The sequence below is a fragment of the Dermacentor andersoni genome, chromosome 2, assembly GCF_023375885.2.
Source record: "Dermacentor andersoni chromosome 2, qqDerAnde1_hic_scaffold, whole genome shotgun sequence".
In the NCBI taxonomy this organism is placed as follows: Eukaryota; Metazoa; Arthropoda; class Arachnida; order Ixodida; family Ixodidae; genus Dermacentor; species Dermacentor andersoni.
Window position 1 is genome coordinate 205,878,293 of NC_092815.1, and position 17,741 is coordinate 205,896,033.

A 17,741-nucleotide genomic window follows, 5' to 3' on the forward strand; every position below is an offset into this window, starting at 1 on the left:
CGTCTCTCCACTCCGGTCGACCTGACCGGCCGCTCTTTTGCTATGTTAGAATAAACAAGTTGTTCTGTTACCAGTCTTCTCTTGCTTTGCCGGGACCTTCGGATGCTTCCAGTGCCCCAGGCCGCCAGGCCAACGCTACCCTTGGGGCTTGCGACCCATTGGCAATAACGGGCGTCAGCACCGAGACCCCAACAACTCGTGCCAGCGGTGCGATTTACAACAAGATCATTACCTTTTCCCCAACTTCAAAGCGTCGCGTTCGAGCCGTCTTGTCATAGTAATGCTTAGCATTGCTTTGGGCCCTGCGCATTTTCTGCCCTGCTAATTCTTGAGATGTGTGCAGTCGGTTTAACAGCTCTAGCACGTATGCCAAAACCGAAGGGTCGTCGTCCGCCCGGCCTTCCCAGGTTTCTCGAACAATGCGAAGAGGGGACCGAAGGCAGCGACCGTAAACGAGCTCTGAAGGTGAAAACGCTGTGGACTCGTGCGCTGCAGTTCGAAGCGCGAACATTACGGCAGGCAAGCAAACCTCCCAATTGGCTTTGTGCTCATAACAAAGGGCTCGCAAAAGCTGTTTCAAGATTGAGTGGACTTTCGCTACCGCGTTTGACTGCGGGTGGTCCACTGAGCTATGAATGATTTTAATACCGCACGTTTCCAGAAACGTCGAGGTCAGTGCGCTCGTAAAGACGGATCCTTGATCTAACTAGATTTTAGCGGGAAACCCCACTCGCGCGAAGATAGACAAAAGCGCGTTGACGATCTCCACCGAGCTTAGTTCTTTGAGGTGCACCGCCTCTGGGAATTTCGTTGCGGGGCATAGTACAGTGAGAATATGCCAATAGCCAGACTGCGTTGCAGGAAGTGGTCCCACTGTGTCTATTAGGAGCCGGCGATACAGCTCCGTGATAATGGGAACAAGTTTCATTGGCGCTTTAGCCTTATCTCCGGGCGTGCCTATGCGTTGATATGTGTCGCAGCTTCTCACGAATGCTTCTACTTCCCGAAAGCAGCCGGGCCAGTAAAATTCCTGCAGTAAGCGGTCCTTTGTTTTCCGAATGCTGTTAGGATTGGAATTCATCCCATCGCTCGTAATCAGTTGTCAAGATTGGAGTCGGGCATGAATTAGAAGGTAGCTGGCCCATGCCGTCGTCCAACTTATCCACGCTGAGGACGTTGTTGAAGGGAAGGACTGCTTCTCATAGAGAACGAGGAATATGGGTTTATTTACAGTATCTACATAAGGACGTAGCAGTTCATCAGTCTAGCATGACTGCGAGAGAAAGTACATCAGTCTAACATGACTGCTTGAGAAAGTGCTGAGCAGCCACACAAACGGTTTATAAACACTCGGTCCCCCCTCGATCCCGAGGTGAGGCAAACGTTCGTCCAGCCATCGTAAACAAGCCGCCTCTCTGCGGGACGGCTTACACACACACACTTCCGCACAGGTTCACGGTCCGGAGCCGACGTCAGCCCCGTAGAACTCGGGGCTTACTTCAGGAAAGGCGCCTTTTATTCCCCGAGCTGACCCCCGCAGCGCGCCGCCAGGTGCTCATTGTCTTGCCTCTTGAACGGCGCGTGGGAAAGAGCCTCGAACTATGTTCCCTCTGGGACTCCCTCGTTCACAGCAGACCAGATTGGCGGTGGCGGGTTCAGGCACAAAGCCTCCTTCGTCGCACTCATCTTGGCTCCAGCGACGGAGATTTGAGGACGCGCGTATTGTTCTTCACACACAGTCGACTTAGTGACGCCGTGGCAAGAGGTTTGCGGTGGCGTTCCAGGAAAGTTGACGCCGCTGTCGCAACTGGCTGGCAAAACTTGCACCTCAGGTGGGCCGTTCTTAACAATGCCCAGATGCCCTGTTCAACAGGCCCCGTGAACCAGGTGCAGGAGGTGCTCACGATAAGGATGCGGCACCACGAGTTGGTCGAACTGCACTCCCTTTCGACGGGCGTACTTTCTATAGAGGACGCCTGCCCTCTTGAGGAACTTTACGTTCTGTTTGGCCACACCTTCTTTCGCGTCTGGCCTTAGGTTACGCAGGGTGGAAACTTTTCCCTGTTCAGCAATCAATGTGGCAGGGCTTACATTGAATCTTTCTTCTGCATTCTGCCTTTCGAGACATTTCAGGCTCCGGCGCTTGCCTGACCTCTTCGTTAGCTAGTGTACTTTCCGCAATATCCCCTATGTCCTGTTTGGTGCTGGTTGACGAATCCTCCGTCAAACCTGTTTCCTCCACCACTGGACATTCGTACACTGCCTTGGCCGCGAGCTCCCTTGCCTTGGAACGGGTTAGGCTTGTACTATTCCCTCACTAAACCCGATTCCCCTGCGTCGCAACAAATCCTCGGATTTGTTAGAAAACAAATATGGATACTGCAGCTAGAGATGTGCCGAGACGGCGGCTTCAGTGTCCAATATTCCAAAAGGGCCTTCGATACGAATCTTTGCCACAGGGTGACAAATATTGCAGGCCTCTACGGCTTGCCTTATCCAAGCACAGACTCCCGTGAACTGGCCTTCATCTACGTACGATGGGTGCGCCACATCCATTGTGGCTGTCGACTCGCGAAGCGCCCGACACGGTTTACCGTTTACCACGAGGTCTCGAATGTACGGTTCTAGCAATTTCAGATTTTTCCCGTTACTAGTTAGTGACATCAACACTAGTTTCGGATTTTTGCGCCCCACGGAGATATGCCCCGTTTGCTGGCAGTTGTAGCAAACTACTGGTTTCTTTGCCTCGAAAGCATTTGTCTTTTGCCTTTCTTCCCTCTGTTTGGGTGACTCCTCCTTTCCAATGCTGTCCTCGTCACTATTTTTTACCGAATCTGACCTTTCCTTTGATTTACACTGACTCGACTTTGACCATCGCTTTGGCTTGTCGGGCCGGTATTTATTCATCTCCTTCTTAGGAGCTTCGTTGCCTTCGAACGCACGGCGAGTTACGTACTCCTCAGCAAGATCGACCACTCTAGTGATAGTATCCACGCCTGGCCTACCCTGAACCCAATACTTGATGTTTACTGGCAGCCGGCGATAGAACTGTTCTGAAGTAACGCACTGCATTGTCTTTTCGGCGTCGCCGAGTACACCCTCTCCTCTGAGCAATTCTTTCAGGTTTACCTCCAAGGGGTATGCGAAATCGGAGTATGAGTCACTTTTGGTCTTCTCGACCTCCCTGAATTTTCGCCTGAATGCTTCTGCTGATATTCTATACTTTTTAAGCAGATTCGCTTTTAATTTATCGAATTCCTCTGCTTCTTCTTTCCCTGTGAGGCCAATGATATCAGCTACCTCACGTGGCAGTAACGTAAGCAAGCGTTGCGGCGATGTGTCTCTTCCGAATTTTGCCTTCTCACACACGCGCTCAAACTGCACCAGAAAAAGACCTATGTCCCCTCCTACTGCGTAGGGTGCCATTATGTCTGTCATTCTGCGCTCGCTTTCTCGTGCCTCTAGTAGGCTTTCAGTATTTTGAGCCTTCAGAAACTCAATATCTAGGCGCCTCATTTCGAGTGCGCGCTCTTCTTTGGCCTCACGTGCTGTCCGCTCGCGCTCTTTTTCTTCTATGCGCTTATGCTCTTCCTCCTTATTCGCTTCTTCCTCCTTTAGGTATTCCTTCAGATCATCGTCGTCAGCCCCGATCGCTTCAATCGCCTCTATAATTTCCGGCTTTCTCTTTGATTCGGCAATTTGGAGGCCCAATTCTCTGGCCAAGTTAAAAAATGCCGGCTTCTTTGGTGCCTTCAAGTTCATGGCTGCCCTTAGTGCTGCTAACTCTTCACTCTATAACAACCTCGACGTACTCGAAACTTCCGTCAACGGTTAAAGAAAAATCACTGCTCTGTACGTCCCCCCAAATTACGTAAAGCCAAGTGATATCTTAGTGAAGAAAAGCCGTGCACTCACCATTTGCAGTCATGAACCCTGACACCTTCCTTCCGAACGCTGTCACCAGGATGAAGAGGAGACGATCTCTTAGATGTCGTCCAAAGTTGGGGATTCCAGGGTAGCGCATCCCATCGCTGCCAACCAGTTGTTGCGACGCCTGTTTTTCGAACCTCGACTGGCGTTACTATTGGGTAGCGTGGCGCTGTCAGCGGGCTGCAGGCGTCCGGTAGACCACGGCGACCAGGCAAGGACGAGACGATTTGTAGTGCGAAACGTGCACTGTTTATTCAATGGTTGTTGAAGGAAAAGAGAATGAATGATGTGAAAAAGTACATTGCGGGGTCCCTTAAATAGGCCCACTAAAATCGGAGGCGGGATCTTGCTCACGTCAACGTCACGTGACATGCACTGAGTTCCCTCGGTGCTTGGCGGCTGCCCCCACTTTCCCAGGTGAGTTTGCACGGGCTTGCCTCTGCTGGTGGCAACCTGCGGGTCCGGGATCGTAGGCGGCTGATCCCTTCTCTTCTAGGCGACGTTGGTTCGCGGAAAGCGTTCTGCCCTAGAGTTGGACAGTACGTGGAAAGAGTTCTCCCCTTGGTCGCACACACCAAGGGGCCTGTCATCACTGCGGGGCGCCTGCGAGACCGGCAACTACCCGAGACAACCATAGCAAATTAGGAATCCATCATCCGTTTCGGTTGAGCAGGGTCTTTCGAGCATCCTTATTGCCCGGATGTTACACGCCAACCGTAACAGCACGTAAGGTGCGCTTCGTGCGCCGCTCGCTAGGGGGTGACGCCCCGCCAATTGGCGCGCGCTGCGCTTCCTCCTCGCCCGCGAGTGTCACTTAGAGTCACATACGTCAATGATTAGGGTTGCCTACCATTTTTTAATTCTGAGGTAGCGAACATGGCGTTTTTGCAGAGGCCCTGGATTCTTACATGTGATGCGGACATAATTTACTGCTAATCACGTGACCCTCAAATAATAAATACCGAAAATTTATAGCAATTAAATTAAATTCCGCGGTTTTACGTGTCAAATGCGCGGTCTGATGGGCACGCCGTAGTAGGGGGATCCGGATCCATTTCGACCGCTTTAGCTTGCCCGCAATGCACGGTACACGCAGTGCTCCCCCAGGTCATAAAAAAAAAATCAAGGGGCGTAGTTATCCATACGTGGATCAACGCAATATCATTACGGTCACGTCACTAGAGCGCCCACGTCAGCAGGTGTGCGGCGACGTCACGTGACCAACGCCGTTCGTCACAAGGCGCGCCCAACGCGGTCGAGGGTTCTTTCTACTCCCAACAAAGGTGCCTTAATGAAGTTCGCCTTCATACCGTAGGTAGTGGGTTCGAGTTGCTCGAGCTCAGCAGTACCTCGAGCTCAGCAGCGCAAATGTACGCCGTCACTGAGCTCCCGCGGCAGATAAAAACACGTCAACATTTTATTAGACCATTGGGGGAAGTTGTTTAAACGCTCAATCACGATCAAGCCCATAGCCGCTGTGCGCACGAACGTTGCAGCAGGGTTCGCTCGCGCCATTGTACCTGCGCTTGATGCACATATATACATACATACCACCGTTACTAGATTACTTCTTGATACATACATACATACACGCACACACACACACGGACTCACACATGCAATAAATAAAAGAAGAAGAGCGATGTGTCAAATTTAAAATCTTTACATCAGCACGATTCACGAAATGACTTCGCATGTGACGCGTATTTGCGCAGTACAATAACGATTCGGCACTTCGCACCTCCGCATTAACCCCGCAGAGCCTTCGCAGAGATTTCGCCACCGCGTGGACGGGGGCAGCACCGGAGCGGGCGGCAGCAGCAGCAGCAGTACGGGCGGTATCCGTACTGACTCGAGTGTGCGTGTGCCTGGCAGCCGTAAGGTCCTGTTTACAGTATATCCGGTTGGCGCGAGAGTTTCACAGACGGGTCACCGTACTCCGCGGTGCTCGGACCCCAGAAACAGCGCTACCCGATCGAGCCATCATGTCCGACGCCGGTCAGGTGAGATACTATAATAAATGCGCCTACGAGTGTGACGAAAGTTCTCGATGATCCTCACCCCCGCCATGCTTCCATCCACCAGGATCCCAAGCCCGAAGGTTCGGATTGCGAGTACATCAAGCTCAAGGTGGTAGGCCAAGTGAGTTGCTACAATATACCTTCTACTACTGCGAGATGTGACACATAAGCCTAACTGCGCGGCCACCGTTGAATGACTCGCTCCGCGCGCAATATAAGCCGCGCTCGGTGGCGTGCGACATCGCTGGCCTCGTGCTTGAAAGGACCCGTAGCGACCTGCACGGCCAGTGTGACGACGCATTCCTGAACTTTTGAAACTGTTCTAGCAAGCTCAAGCGTAGCAGTTGGCGAGTAGTAATCTCTCCAGGGCACTCCGCGCACCCGTTGTCGATTCTGTAATCAATTCCGTCGCCCCGTAAGCGATAGAAGGGCTTGTCGCCTCGACGGAAAGAAATAACAGATGGACGGTCAGCGGAATCGCAAAGATCATGCGGTCACAGGTGATCTCGCAATGTGCTTACGATCCCGGTTGCACGGCCCGTGAACGGTAGGGCTGCGATAGCGAAATAAAATCAGCTGCAGAAAACCCATGGGTGCTTTTATTTTCGTTTAATATTGACGTCTACTGACGGCCCTGTACAAGGTTTTTTTCGTGACTGGATGACAGTGCATGCAAACAAAGGCAGCGGAGAAGAAAATGTGACAACAGCACCTAGAATAAATTCATAATGGTGCAGTTTATGAATGTGTCGAATGAATGGGATGATGGAGCAGTATCGGGAAGGTAATTCCACTCATTGATTCCGCTCTGGGGAAAAAAATGCTATACTTAAAACAATCCGTGCAAAGCAGCAGGAGCAGGGATGACCATCAAGTAGCAGCACCTTGAGATTTCATTCCAATAAACTTCGAAATTGGTACAGTTGACATTGAATCATTGTAGATAATAAGGTAACAGCCTTTCATGTCTAGTTATGCATACGCAACAACTCTTAAGAATTAGTTGTCAAGTTTATGAATTGGTGCTTGTTCCGCAGTGTTATGCAAAAAAGGACTTGTTTTTATTGTTTTAAGGGTTTTGAATTTGAAGTGAGCTAAATTGACAGCAATAACTGCATTCCAGAAATAGTGATGGTACCTGTACTGCCTTGTGACAATGTAAGACGGTAAACAGAGGGCTACATGGCCTTGAGCGAGACTATTCAGACAATTTCCTGAAATGGGCAAAGTCAACAAAAGTTGCTGAAAAAAATTATTGTGATCTAAAAACACTGTATTGCTTCTAATATCCGTAGCACATGGGCGCAGAAAATGACCTTTAATTTGCTAATACCTTAACTTTTAATGCCATTCGTGTGATGCCACACGTACGAACTTATACCCCTGTCACACGGCAGATCTAACATCATTTCCAACAAGTGACATTTGTGGCGATTAATGTCATTGTCACAGCGCACTGTCACACGGCGAAAACTAATGTCATTTGAAAATGATAACAATGACGATAGTAAAAAAAAATACACACAATAGCCTCGAACCCACTTTTGTCCAATAATTATTTTCCAATATGCTAAATTCCAGTGGAATATGTGATCGTCTCTTTCACACCGTAGTGTCTGATCACTAATTGTCGACATTGCCAACGAAGTTGAGTCAAGCCAAGCCAAAGATAAGGCAAGCAACATGGCGAAAAGCACAATGGGCGCATCCGTTACATCTAATAAAGTGCAACGAGAACGGCGATACGAGAACGGCAGTTGCAGGTCATCGCCGTTCTGATGTGCATGCGGGCTCCTAATATCCTCATTCTTGGCGCGTGCCACAGGAAAACGCGCACATGCTTTTACGTCGGCTCAATCGAAGTGGCCGCGGCCGATGCTCCGATGCGAACCAACGCAACTGCTGCAGCAAAAGCTAAAGACGGCTGTCTAGTCACTGGATTGAGAGTAGCTTTCTGTAATTACGCACGTGGTGGACTTCAATGTCGTTAATAATTAGGTAATAAAATTGATAGAATAATAGTTATTTCTTGTTAAACAAAAAAAGGAGCATGTACTCTTTGCAAAACATTGGTACACTCGTGGTGTCGAGGATATACATTCGGTTCAAAAACGAATGCGGATGAGTTTGGCGAACTCATTCGTTTGTAAATGTAATTTTTGACGAATGTCATTGCGTGTTACCATGTGACAGCAAACAAATGGCATTATCAGCGAATGTCATTCGTTGTAAATGACATTAGATCTGCCATGTGACAGGGGTATTAATGTCATCTGTCTTAATTTCATTCGCAATTTAATGCGTTCGCCAGAACTCTCAACTGAGAAATGCATAATCTCGACACTATAGCCTGCATAGCGCAGTATAATTGATGTACTTGAAGTACGTCTATTATGTGAAAAATAATTTATACATACCTTTTAAACAACGACGCTCGTGTCAGATTTGTGCTGATTTGTGCACCTTCCTTGCCATGTGCACCAGAGCGTCCATCTGATGCTCGTCCCATTTGATTGTGTTTGCAGGATGGCAACGAGATACATTTCAAGGTCAAGATGACCACGCAGATGGGAAAGTTGAAGAAGAGCTACAGTGAGAGAGTGGTGAGTTGGGTTGCTGATGAGGCCTGGATGGATTTTACCGTCGCCTGTTAATCAATATTAATTCTGTTCTAGCATTGCCACAGCGTGGGAAAATATTCATTCTGGCACCGCTTTTGACAAGTTAATGATTTGCTCTGATGACTAGCGGACCTCATTTTCAATAAACAGGCATATTAATTCTAACATAGAAGATACTTTGAAAAAAGAGTTTCCGTAAAGTAAAGGTTTGAGCTGTTTCAGTAAATATATTATTTACAATGCCAAAGAGAGAGAAAAAAAGTAGCTCTTACCCTGAGAAGAGGCATGGTAAGCCAAAAAAATATGTAAAAACAAAAGATGGATTATATAACATTCTGAGGTTTTACATACCACAACTACAATCTAATTATGAGGCACGCTGTAGTGTGGGACTTCGGATTAATTTGGACCACCTGGGATTCTTTAATGCGCGCCCAGTGCATGCTACACGTGCGTTCTTGCATTTTGCCCCCATGGAAATGTGGCTGGGGTTTGATCCCCTTAAGGGGACGGGGTAAGCAAAAAAACCTGAAAAAAAATCAATTTTCATTTTTTTTTCTAAATATGAAAGTACATTCTTTTCTGCATCATTTGATGTATCACACTCCATTCTGTGCAATTTATACCAACCTGAAAAAGCTATCTGAACGCAAAGCGGTCAGCAAACCCCCCCCGCCTCCTACACTTTACGAACGGTGTGTTTCCTGCGCTTTTACTAAAAAAATGAAATAAAAAAACAAAATGTTCCTAATTTTAGCGGAAAGAGAAAGCTCTCTGGCAACCATCCAAGTTGTTAGCCAAGACAAGCATGAGACGCTGCTGTGCGGCTTACACGTGTTTTCCATGCGGTGCTGTTCTGAGTATATGTTGGGTTTGTTAACATTAAACTCAATTTTCTCAAAACGGTTTTTTTTTTTGTCGGTACCATTATTTTTGAAATGGCAATAGATATCAAGCTGATTTTTTCTGTGCATGCAGCACATATATGGCAATTTACTGTACCAAAATTATCAGCGTGCAAATAAAATTGTTTATCTTAAAATAAAAATATGTACAAAATTTGGTCAAAATTTGTGTGCAGAAAGTAAAAGAATCGCTAATAATTTCATTTATCGTATACTAAAATAATTTTGGTACAGCAGCTAGAAGATGAAATTCTGAACAAAATTAAGTAAATATCTTGCCACTATCTTTATTAGTTGCTGAGAAAAGTGCACCACAATATGCCCCAAAATGGGAAAGATGGGGCTTACCCTGTCCCCTTAAAGTTTGCGCACAGCTTGGCGTAACATCATGGATTTGGGCAGCTTTTTAACGATCCATGTGGCTATTAGCCTTATGGCTCTGCTGCAATTACTGTAGTGACGTCTACTATAGTTTTGAACTCTAGTTAGTGAGATTTTACAGAGGTTGGTTTTCAAACGAATTAAGCTGCAAAATGCCATCTCCACGCAAAATTTTAGCACATATGGGCGTGCATTTGGCCAGAAGAGTGACGTATAGCTGGCACTCTTGTATACATGGCCCAGTTGCTAGCAGAATGTGAAAGCGAAACATTTTTTGTTCCAGTTTAGCAAAAATAGTTCTGCTTTGTTCAAAACTGGAAAAAATTGCACTTGAAACTCGTTTGAACTGGTTTGTTTGCATCACATTCTAGTAATCCCGGAAAAATGAACATTTTTTTTCTGCCGGAACTCCACGGTGCTACCAAGCTGTACAAAAGACTGAAATAAAGTACACGTAATGTTCTTCACTTTGCAAGTAGTTAAAAAAAAATCAAGTTGTGGAAGCACACCTCAGAAGCAATATGTCAATTCTATTATGCCTGTTATAGATCTTGCCCCCTTATTGTACGCCTTCTCCCTTTGGCACACTTTCGTGCCTTTCACCTTCCTCGTATTAGGCCAAATAGTCATCCCTTCCAAGACAGAACATTTCTTCAACCAATCATTTCATCCGGCCTACTTCAGTTTACATACTAGTATGATCAAAAGCAGCTGCCTAGTTAAGAATCTCTTCTTTTTCAGTGATAGGCCTTCCACCAATGGTCAGGCACGGTGAACAGGCAGTCGTGAAGCTATTACTAATATACCTGTTTCCCTTCTCAACATGTTCAAAACCAAATGGTGCTGCAACTTCTGAAATGACAGCAAGCACATGCACATTTGCATATGAGGTAGCATGGTTAAGCCGCAAGGGATGAAAAAGTTCTAAAGGCCTGAACCAAAAGCATCCCCCCTCCCCCCCATCCCCCATGCCTGTAATTTTGTGCATTGAAAAAAAATGCTAACGTTCCAGTTCATGGTAAAAGAAAGTTTTTTTTTTTTTTTGTAATAGCAAATTTGCAGTAATACTTTCTGCTCTATTCTGTGCCACTCTTTATCATCTGCTATTCACGGGTGGCTGCTCACATTGACAACAATGGTGGAGTGTCACTCTGACCACTAAAGCAGCGTGAAAAGGAATAGCATCGGAAAAGGTATCACTACAATATTGTGGCCCTGGTCGGATGCCCTGGTGGCTATGGCATCATACCACTATGCCCAACACCACTTATTCATTTGCAGCCACAGTGCTCACACTCCAATGGAGTTGGAATGCAGAAAAGTCCCTGCAGAACCCATTAAAAAAATTAAATTATATTCTGTGGTATTATGTGCCAAAACAACGATCCGACTACGAGGCACACAGTGGTGTGGTACTCTGGATTAATTTGACCACCTGGGTTTTTTTTTTATGTGCACCAAATGCGCCGTACACAGGCGTTCTTCCGTTTTGCCTCAATCGACGTGCAGCTGCGGTGGCTGTGTCTTGATTTCACACCCTTCTGCTTGATGCCACAGCTGCTAAGTTACCACATCGGGTGGGTGGAACCCATCTCGCAATGTATGTTGAAGTTAATGTCATTGGCATTGAAGCAAATGTAGCGAGACACCATATTGCCATATTCTTCACTTCTGTCTAGCCGACATCTTTAACATTTCTTGCTAGCTTGATGCTCCTTGCTCAGTGCACATTCTAGTTCCATTCCATTTGCTTGTCTTCTCTCTCTATGCCAGGCTGCTTCACCTGCCGACTTGCACATGCCCACTCCCAAGTCATCCATTTCCAAATTGTCTGTTCTTGCGCATACCGACTGTCGCATACACGGTGACACAAGCTCTCGTGAAACAAAAGGTCACAAACGGACGTCACACTGAAAAAGTGTGTGAAGTTTCCCAAGTATGTTAATCGCATTAAAGAGCTTGCCTGGTGGTCCATAGGTGCACAATCCCATGTGGCCAGGATTAGCCCAGGACGCTCCACTGTGCATAGCGCTTGCTTTGCAGTTTTGTCGGTACGTTACACCTTATTGGTCATCAATCAATGGCCTGCTCTGAGGGAGTGCCTCGCTGTTTTACCCTTAAAATTAGGGACGGTTTATATGTATTGGAAATGTGCACAAAGGGGTATCTGTATTGTATCTATTCCAGTTTGAGTGCATGCTACAAGTTTGGAAGTCGGCTTTGTTGGTGTCGTACACAGGCATTTTTGAAGGTTTGGGTTGGCATTCAATTATTGCACGAACATCTAATATTTTATTTTGTGCAGGCCATGCAAGTGTCATCCCTTCGCTTCCTGTTCGATGGCAAGCGCATCAACGATGATGAAACCCCTAAGCAAGTGAGTGGGATAAATCTCTGTTGGTTAAGCTTTGTCTTGTGGTTTCTGAACAACATTGATGTACCGTCTTTACTTGCATAATGATTGCACTCGCGTAATGATCGCACCCCTGAATTTTCTCGTCAAAATTCAATTCTTTTTCTTTCCTCCGTAATGATCACACCCCGAACTTGCCACAGCGATATGTCCTGTGTCAAGTCTAGCCAATGATGGTCGTGTTCACCATCTGTCAAATGCTACCCGAACAACTCTCCAAGACATGCAAAGCGGTCTGCACGCACCAAACATTCTCAAGCAGATGCCCCATTTCATTCCTTTCATCACTTTCCGCACTTCCATGAAAAAAAAAAAAAAGGCTCTACAACCATACTTGTCTTGGCTTTATTATTTGTAGGCTCTAAAGTGGTTGTGGTCAACAACAACCAAAAAAAATGTGCCTTTCGATTCCTCTCGTCTGCACTCATGGGCATGCAACAAATTGCGACCGGCAACGATAGTAGCCACATTTACACTGATACGATAGAAGTGTACCCTATTCATAAGCCGATGCTTGTAACGCAGCCAAGATATTCCCCACCCGTAGCGGAAGCGTGCCGTATTAGGACAGTAGTGAAGACAAATGCCGCAGTTTTCACAGCATGCCTGCCATATGTTTCTGTCACTGGCAGCTAAGCGTGGCCATCTTTGTTTCTGTCCCCTCAAAGTGCTCATGGCTACGTTATTGCTGCAAACTTGACGATATCAATGATATTATTCATTACTGATACGGAAGAAACTCTTTCAATCCACATAATCTACTCGCGGGAAGAAAAAAATCTCTTTCGGTGCGTTCGGCTTGCTCTGCCGGCCGCCATTTTTGTTTTGGTGTCCCACACTGTTACAACGGCAGTCGCCTATTTGTTGACCTGTTGTCATCCCGCAGCAGATGCGGGATGAAAAAACAAATTTTTTTTCTTTTCGCGGAAAATTTTCCCCGTGTAATGATCGCACCCCTGAATTTGTGTCAGTTTTTTTGACAAAAAAGTGTGATCATTATGCGAGTAAATGTGGCACATAAGCAGCATTGATAACTTGGACGGTCTTTCGAATTGGGGAAAACTATGAATTGTGTGGAAGCAATCATCCCTACGAGGTCTAGCCTCTCGGCACAGTCAAGCAAACATTAACTTGCTTGCACTGTCTGCCCTTGTAACAAATTAGCGTTCGTCTGATAAACTTGTGATTATCACTGAAAGGCATGGTCACGACAGAGCGCTAGCTGCAAAGGGCAGAACAAAAAAACCACTTGGACCCATTTTTCTCATTAACAGGAAAATATTGCTGTTCTGCGGCAAAACTGTCAATTTTCAGCAGCCAATATCCGCGAAATAGTAGACGGCAAGGTGCTTTATTGCTAATGTGTTTGTACTATTACTGCACGTCACTTTTCTTGTTCCCTTGTTTTTTTACTTTTGATCATTTTATTGTTTTGTGATCGCCTCTGGTTTTCTATAATCAAAACAATAGATGGTACAGTCAAACCCACTTAAAACGAACTTGGCTATAATGATCACATTTCAGCGCATTCACAAATTTTCTTTTTTTTACTCTGCCTATTGAAACTGCTTCCAGAAGAATGAGTCTTTTAAATTGCCACGCTGTTATGACGAACGCTTTGAACTCTGTCACGGTAAAAGGAGGGCGCATGCGAACTACCACGGCACGGAAGTGTGACGAAGCTGGGCACACGGCAGCGCATGCACTGCTCCAGTCCAACCGCGACGATAGTATGGCCTTTGAGATGAGTGAGTGATTTCGGAAACCGCAAAGGAGGCCACTTGCTTTCAAGGCACTTGTCCAGGAAGTATGCTTACAGCTTGACGGGGCATGCCACAACACTGGCACTCTCGTTTTTGCGAAAGCTTTGTCTACAGCACCCCATGCATTACGCCTATTTCAGTGGTTTGGAACAACCACCATGGGAGCAATGGCCGCTCAAGCTTTGTTATCGTTACTGTTGATAATCACGTTGCCCAAGTCGGTGCGAACGCTGTGCCACGCACTGTCGCCACGCAATGTTGCAGAGGGTCAGCGGTTGCTATGCCATTATCAGGAGATCACAGTTTGGCTACACTTTGTTTACACGTCACTGATTGCTGATAACAGTTCGCGATGATGTTCTCTGCCTTTCAAACATCTCTTTTTTTTTTTGCCCGTAGCAACTATGATACCCTAACCTTATGGCTGTAGGGTGGATGACGCACAGGCGTAATGCCGAGACTTTCGCTGAATGGTGGCATGTGGAAATAGTTCCTGAAGTTAGTGCTTCCGGCTAAGAATGCTTCGCTCTCGTGTGGAGAACACGGTCTTGTCCCACTGGTAGTAAAATATATTGCAAGCTCTCAAATAAAAAGTTCACCGGTGATTACGACACTCCTGAATGCGAATTTTGAGTGCAGCTGGTCAGGTGTTTTCAATTCGCGATATATGGTGGCAAAGAATTTTATTTGGAACAACAGGGTCCTCTCGGCAGTGGCACTGAGTCTGCTCTGGCAGCTCGTCTGTTGCTTATTGTGCAGAAAGAACGCATGAATATGGGAACGTGCAGTGCTTTTTTAGGGGCGGCAGCACAGAGGAAATAGCAAATGCGCAGTGGGTCCAAAGCCCACGCTAGTGCTTTGCTTCCATATATGGTATCGGTGGACACGCACTCCGCTTTCCTCACACTCTCTTCGCTATCGCTGTCTTTCATCCCCCAATACGCTCTGCATTCGCTCTTTCATCCTTCACTGTGCTCATTCGCTCGGTTATACCGAGGGATGCCTACGCTCGCCACAGGAACGAGCACCTGAGAGCTGCGCTCTGAAAATAGTGGCTGTGCTTGAAGTTTCAAATGACCGATGATTAGAAATGGCTGCCGTTTTGAGAGCTATACGGCAAGGCATTTCGTTTTTTAGATGGATGTTGCTAATGGAAATTTTCAGCTAGGTGCGGGAACAAAAGTGACACGGAAAATCTGGTTTTTGGGTACATATGCTGCAAAATTGCAATTGCCTGTGCCAGCTTCAGTGCCATTAGTTCTTTAGCATTATTAAGGGTGAGTTTACATGCAACGACCACTTCTCGCGGAAATATCGAGTTCGTTATAAAGGAGGTTCGACTATTATATGCAAAATAATGTAGTTCAGCCCTAGTTTTTGAAAGAATGTACTTTGGGCATAATGGACCATTTTTGCTGGATTGTTAAGTCCACTGTAATGAGTGTCGTTATGTGTCCACACTCCATCATAGCGTGTTCATTGCTAATTGCAGTTTTGTATAATGGGCCTCATGTGCATCAGAAGTTAATAAGTCTATAGTAACAAGCTAGCAGACTTCCACACCTCTCATAATCCTAGCGGCGCGTTTATGGTGGCTGCTTTGCACCTTTGATGTTCACGAACCACAGGATGCGAGTAAAATTTCAGTGCAGCCTGGTATTCATTTTCAGCTTGTGCTGCAAGGCTTTGCGCTGTTTACAATTGTGTTTACAAGCGTGTTTACAATTGCACTGCTGTTGAAAATTTACACCAGCAGCAGAGTAGAATATACTTGGGTGCTGCAGTCTTAGCTCTTGTTTGTCTGGTTGAGCTCAGTGCCTCTGCCCATCTGGAAAAATGCCCAGTCTGCCTGCATTTACTGCAATGCTGGACACACTAAAGCTCTCTGTTGTGGTAGTAATCTTCTGGGGTGAAGTGATAGCCGAAAACGCATACCTTAAAATTCCAAGCAAGCACCCCCACCTGTAACACAAGCAGACAACACTTGCCAGAAGTGCTTGAATATAGTGATAAATTCTCAATGTGGTATTCTTCTTGTTACTTTATTTTTATTCCAACTATTACAAACATTTGTCCACCATATTGTTGGAAAAATTGGTGATGACGCAACCTGGGTAGCAACATCGGACAGCTTGGCCAACTGACGTCACGTGTGCCAGCTATGGAGATTGTAACGGGGAGGCAGAAAACTGAGGGGAGTGGCACTGCTGAAATAGGTAGCGATACACATTTCTAAAAACCTTACAATAAGTTACACCCTTTATGCAGAGCACTTAAATTTCTCACTTAATGATTAGAAGTCATTTCTTACTAGTGACTATGTTTATATGAAATCATCAAAATCATTTTAGGACGAGAATTAAGAATGCATGTTCGCACGAAAATGCAGTTATTAATTTCTTGGGTAAAGAACTTTTAAAAAATACTGTAGAACTCAACCAGCTATCTTGCCCTCATTTTCTTATGTTATCAATTTGAGCACCTCTTACTTTTTGATTGCGTCATAAGTGCATACTAACCTACACAGCTTTCCATGTTGCTGGCAGTCAGCCACCTTCACTTGGTAAAAAGCTGTTCTGAGCCGAGGTAATGTAAAACTATTCCGATCTGTTTTTGTCCCAAATCTGCCATTGCCCCTCGACGATCTGTCCAAATGGCTTCGGCCTTGCCCACATCATGCGCCTGCCCATATGGGATGGGTTGAAGCCATTTTGACCAATCATGGAGGGCTAATGGCAGATTTGGAATAAAAACAGACTGAAATACCTTTATGTGATGTTGGCCTTGTTGTTTACCTTAACGCTTATGTCTTGGGAGATCTGCTGGAACACCTTGTGGTCGTAACATTGTCCTGCCTTGTGTGCAGCAAGTCAATTTTCCATGAACCATGCTGCATGTGTGTTGAGAACCCTGATCTTCTGTGCAGTTGGAAATGGTGAATGATGACGTCATCGAAGTTTACCAGGAGCAGACAGGCGGCCTACGGATAGCACCAGCTAGCCTCCGGCCATCATCCTGAATCAGCTTCCCCCCCCCTCCACCGATGCACCAGTGCGCGCGCATACACACACACTCGTCAAACATTATCATCTAATAAACCTGCCTCACATTCAGTCACTCATGAGTGTAAAGTGGTTATACAAGGTCGCGTGGTGTTGAAGGCGGGAAGCTGGCCAACCTTTGGCCGACACTGCTGCTTGTGTGGGCCTATGTTGGTGAACACAGATGGACCAGAGGATTTTGGTTCTCTCGTTACTAGAGTTCGCTGCCTTGGTAAGTGCTTGCAAAGATCTTTCTCACAGACGTGTTGAAATCTCCAAAGATGAAAAGAGGGGACCTGAAGGGCTCTTGCACGGCACTCTCTTGCTGCTCACCAAATCGGAAAGTCTTTGCCCCTATTCCTTTCTTTTTGCGAAATTACAGCTGTAAATGTGAAGTCAACATATCCATTCCCAGCGGTGGATCTTACTTGGACCGGCCTGGCCTTATCTGCTAGTATTTCCGTGCCACAGTGCCTTTGTCAGTTGTTGAAGATGGCAATTGTGCTTCACACGTCCATGACATACGAGCATTGAAGTATGATTCATTTTCTATGGAGCAAGGAACGAACACCCATCGAAATACACAGAGAAATGCAGCCCACGTATGGGGAAAGGTGTCTCACTTTGAGAAGTGTGAGGTGCTGCTGTTGTGAGCTTGCAAAAGGC

General features: G+C 46.3%; 1 protein-coding gene across 1 annotated transcript; it reads left to right on the top strand.

The window, feature by feature from the left end:
- The first annotated feature begins 5,704 nt into the window (after positions 1 to 5,704).
- On the top strand, positions 5,705 to 17,151 carry LOC126540203 (small ubiquitin-related modifier-like). Its single transcript, XM_050186994.3, has 5 exons — positions 5,705 to 5,933; positions 6,016 to 6,072; positions 8,477 to 8,554; positions 12,164 to 12,235; positions 16,961 to 17,151. Exons 1-5 carry the CDS (start codon positions 5,916 to 5,918, stop codon positions 17,051 to 17,053), a joined length of 318 nt encoding a protein of 105 aa, XP_050042951.1. The 5' UTR covers positions 5,705 to 5,915; the 3' UTR covers positions 17,054 to 17,151.
- Positions 17,152 to 17,741: the final 590 nt, after the last annotated feature.

Excerpts from the sequence above, each read along its gene's own strand:
- LOC126540203 (XM_050186994.3), top strand. Across the intron at positions 6,073-8,476 it reads AGCTCAAGGTGGTAGGCCAA|GATGGCAACGAGATACATTT; the intron begins GTGAGTTGCTAC and ends TTGTGTTTGCAG. Across the intron at positions 8,555-12,163 it reads AGAGCTACAGTGAGAGAGTG|GCCATGCAAGTGTCATCCCT; the intron begins GTGAGTTGGGTT and ends TATTTTGTGCAG.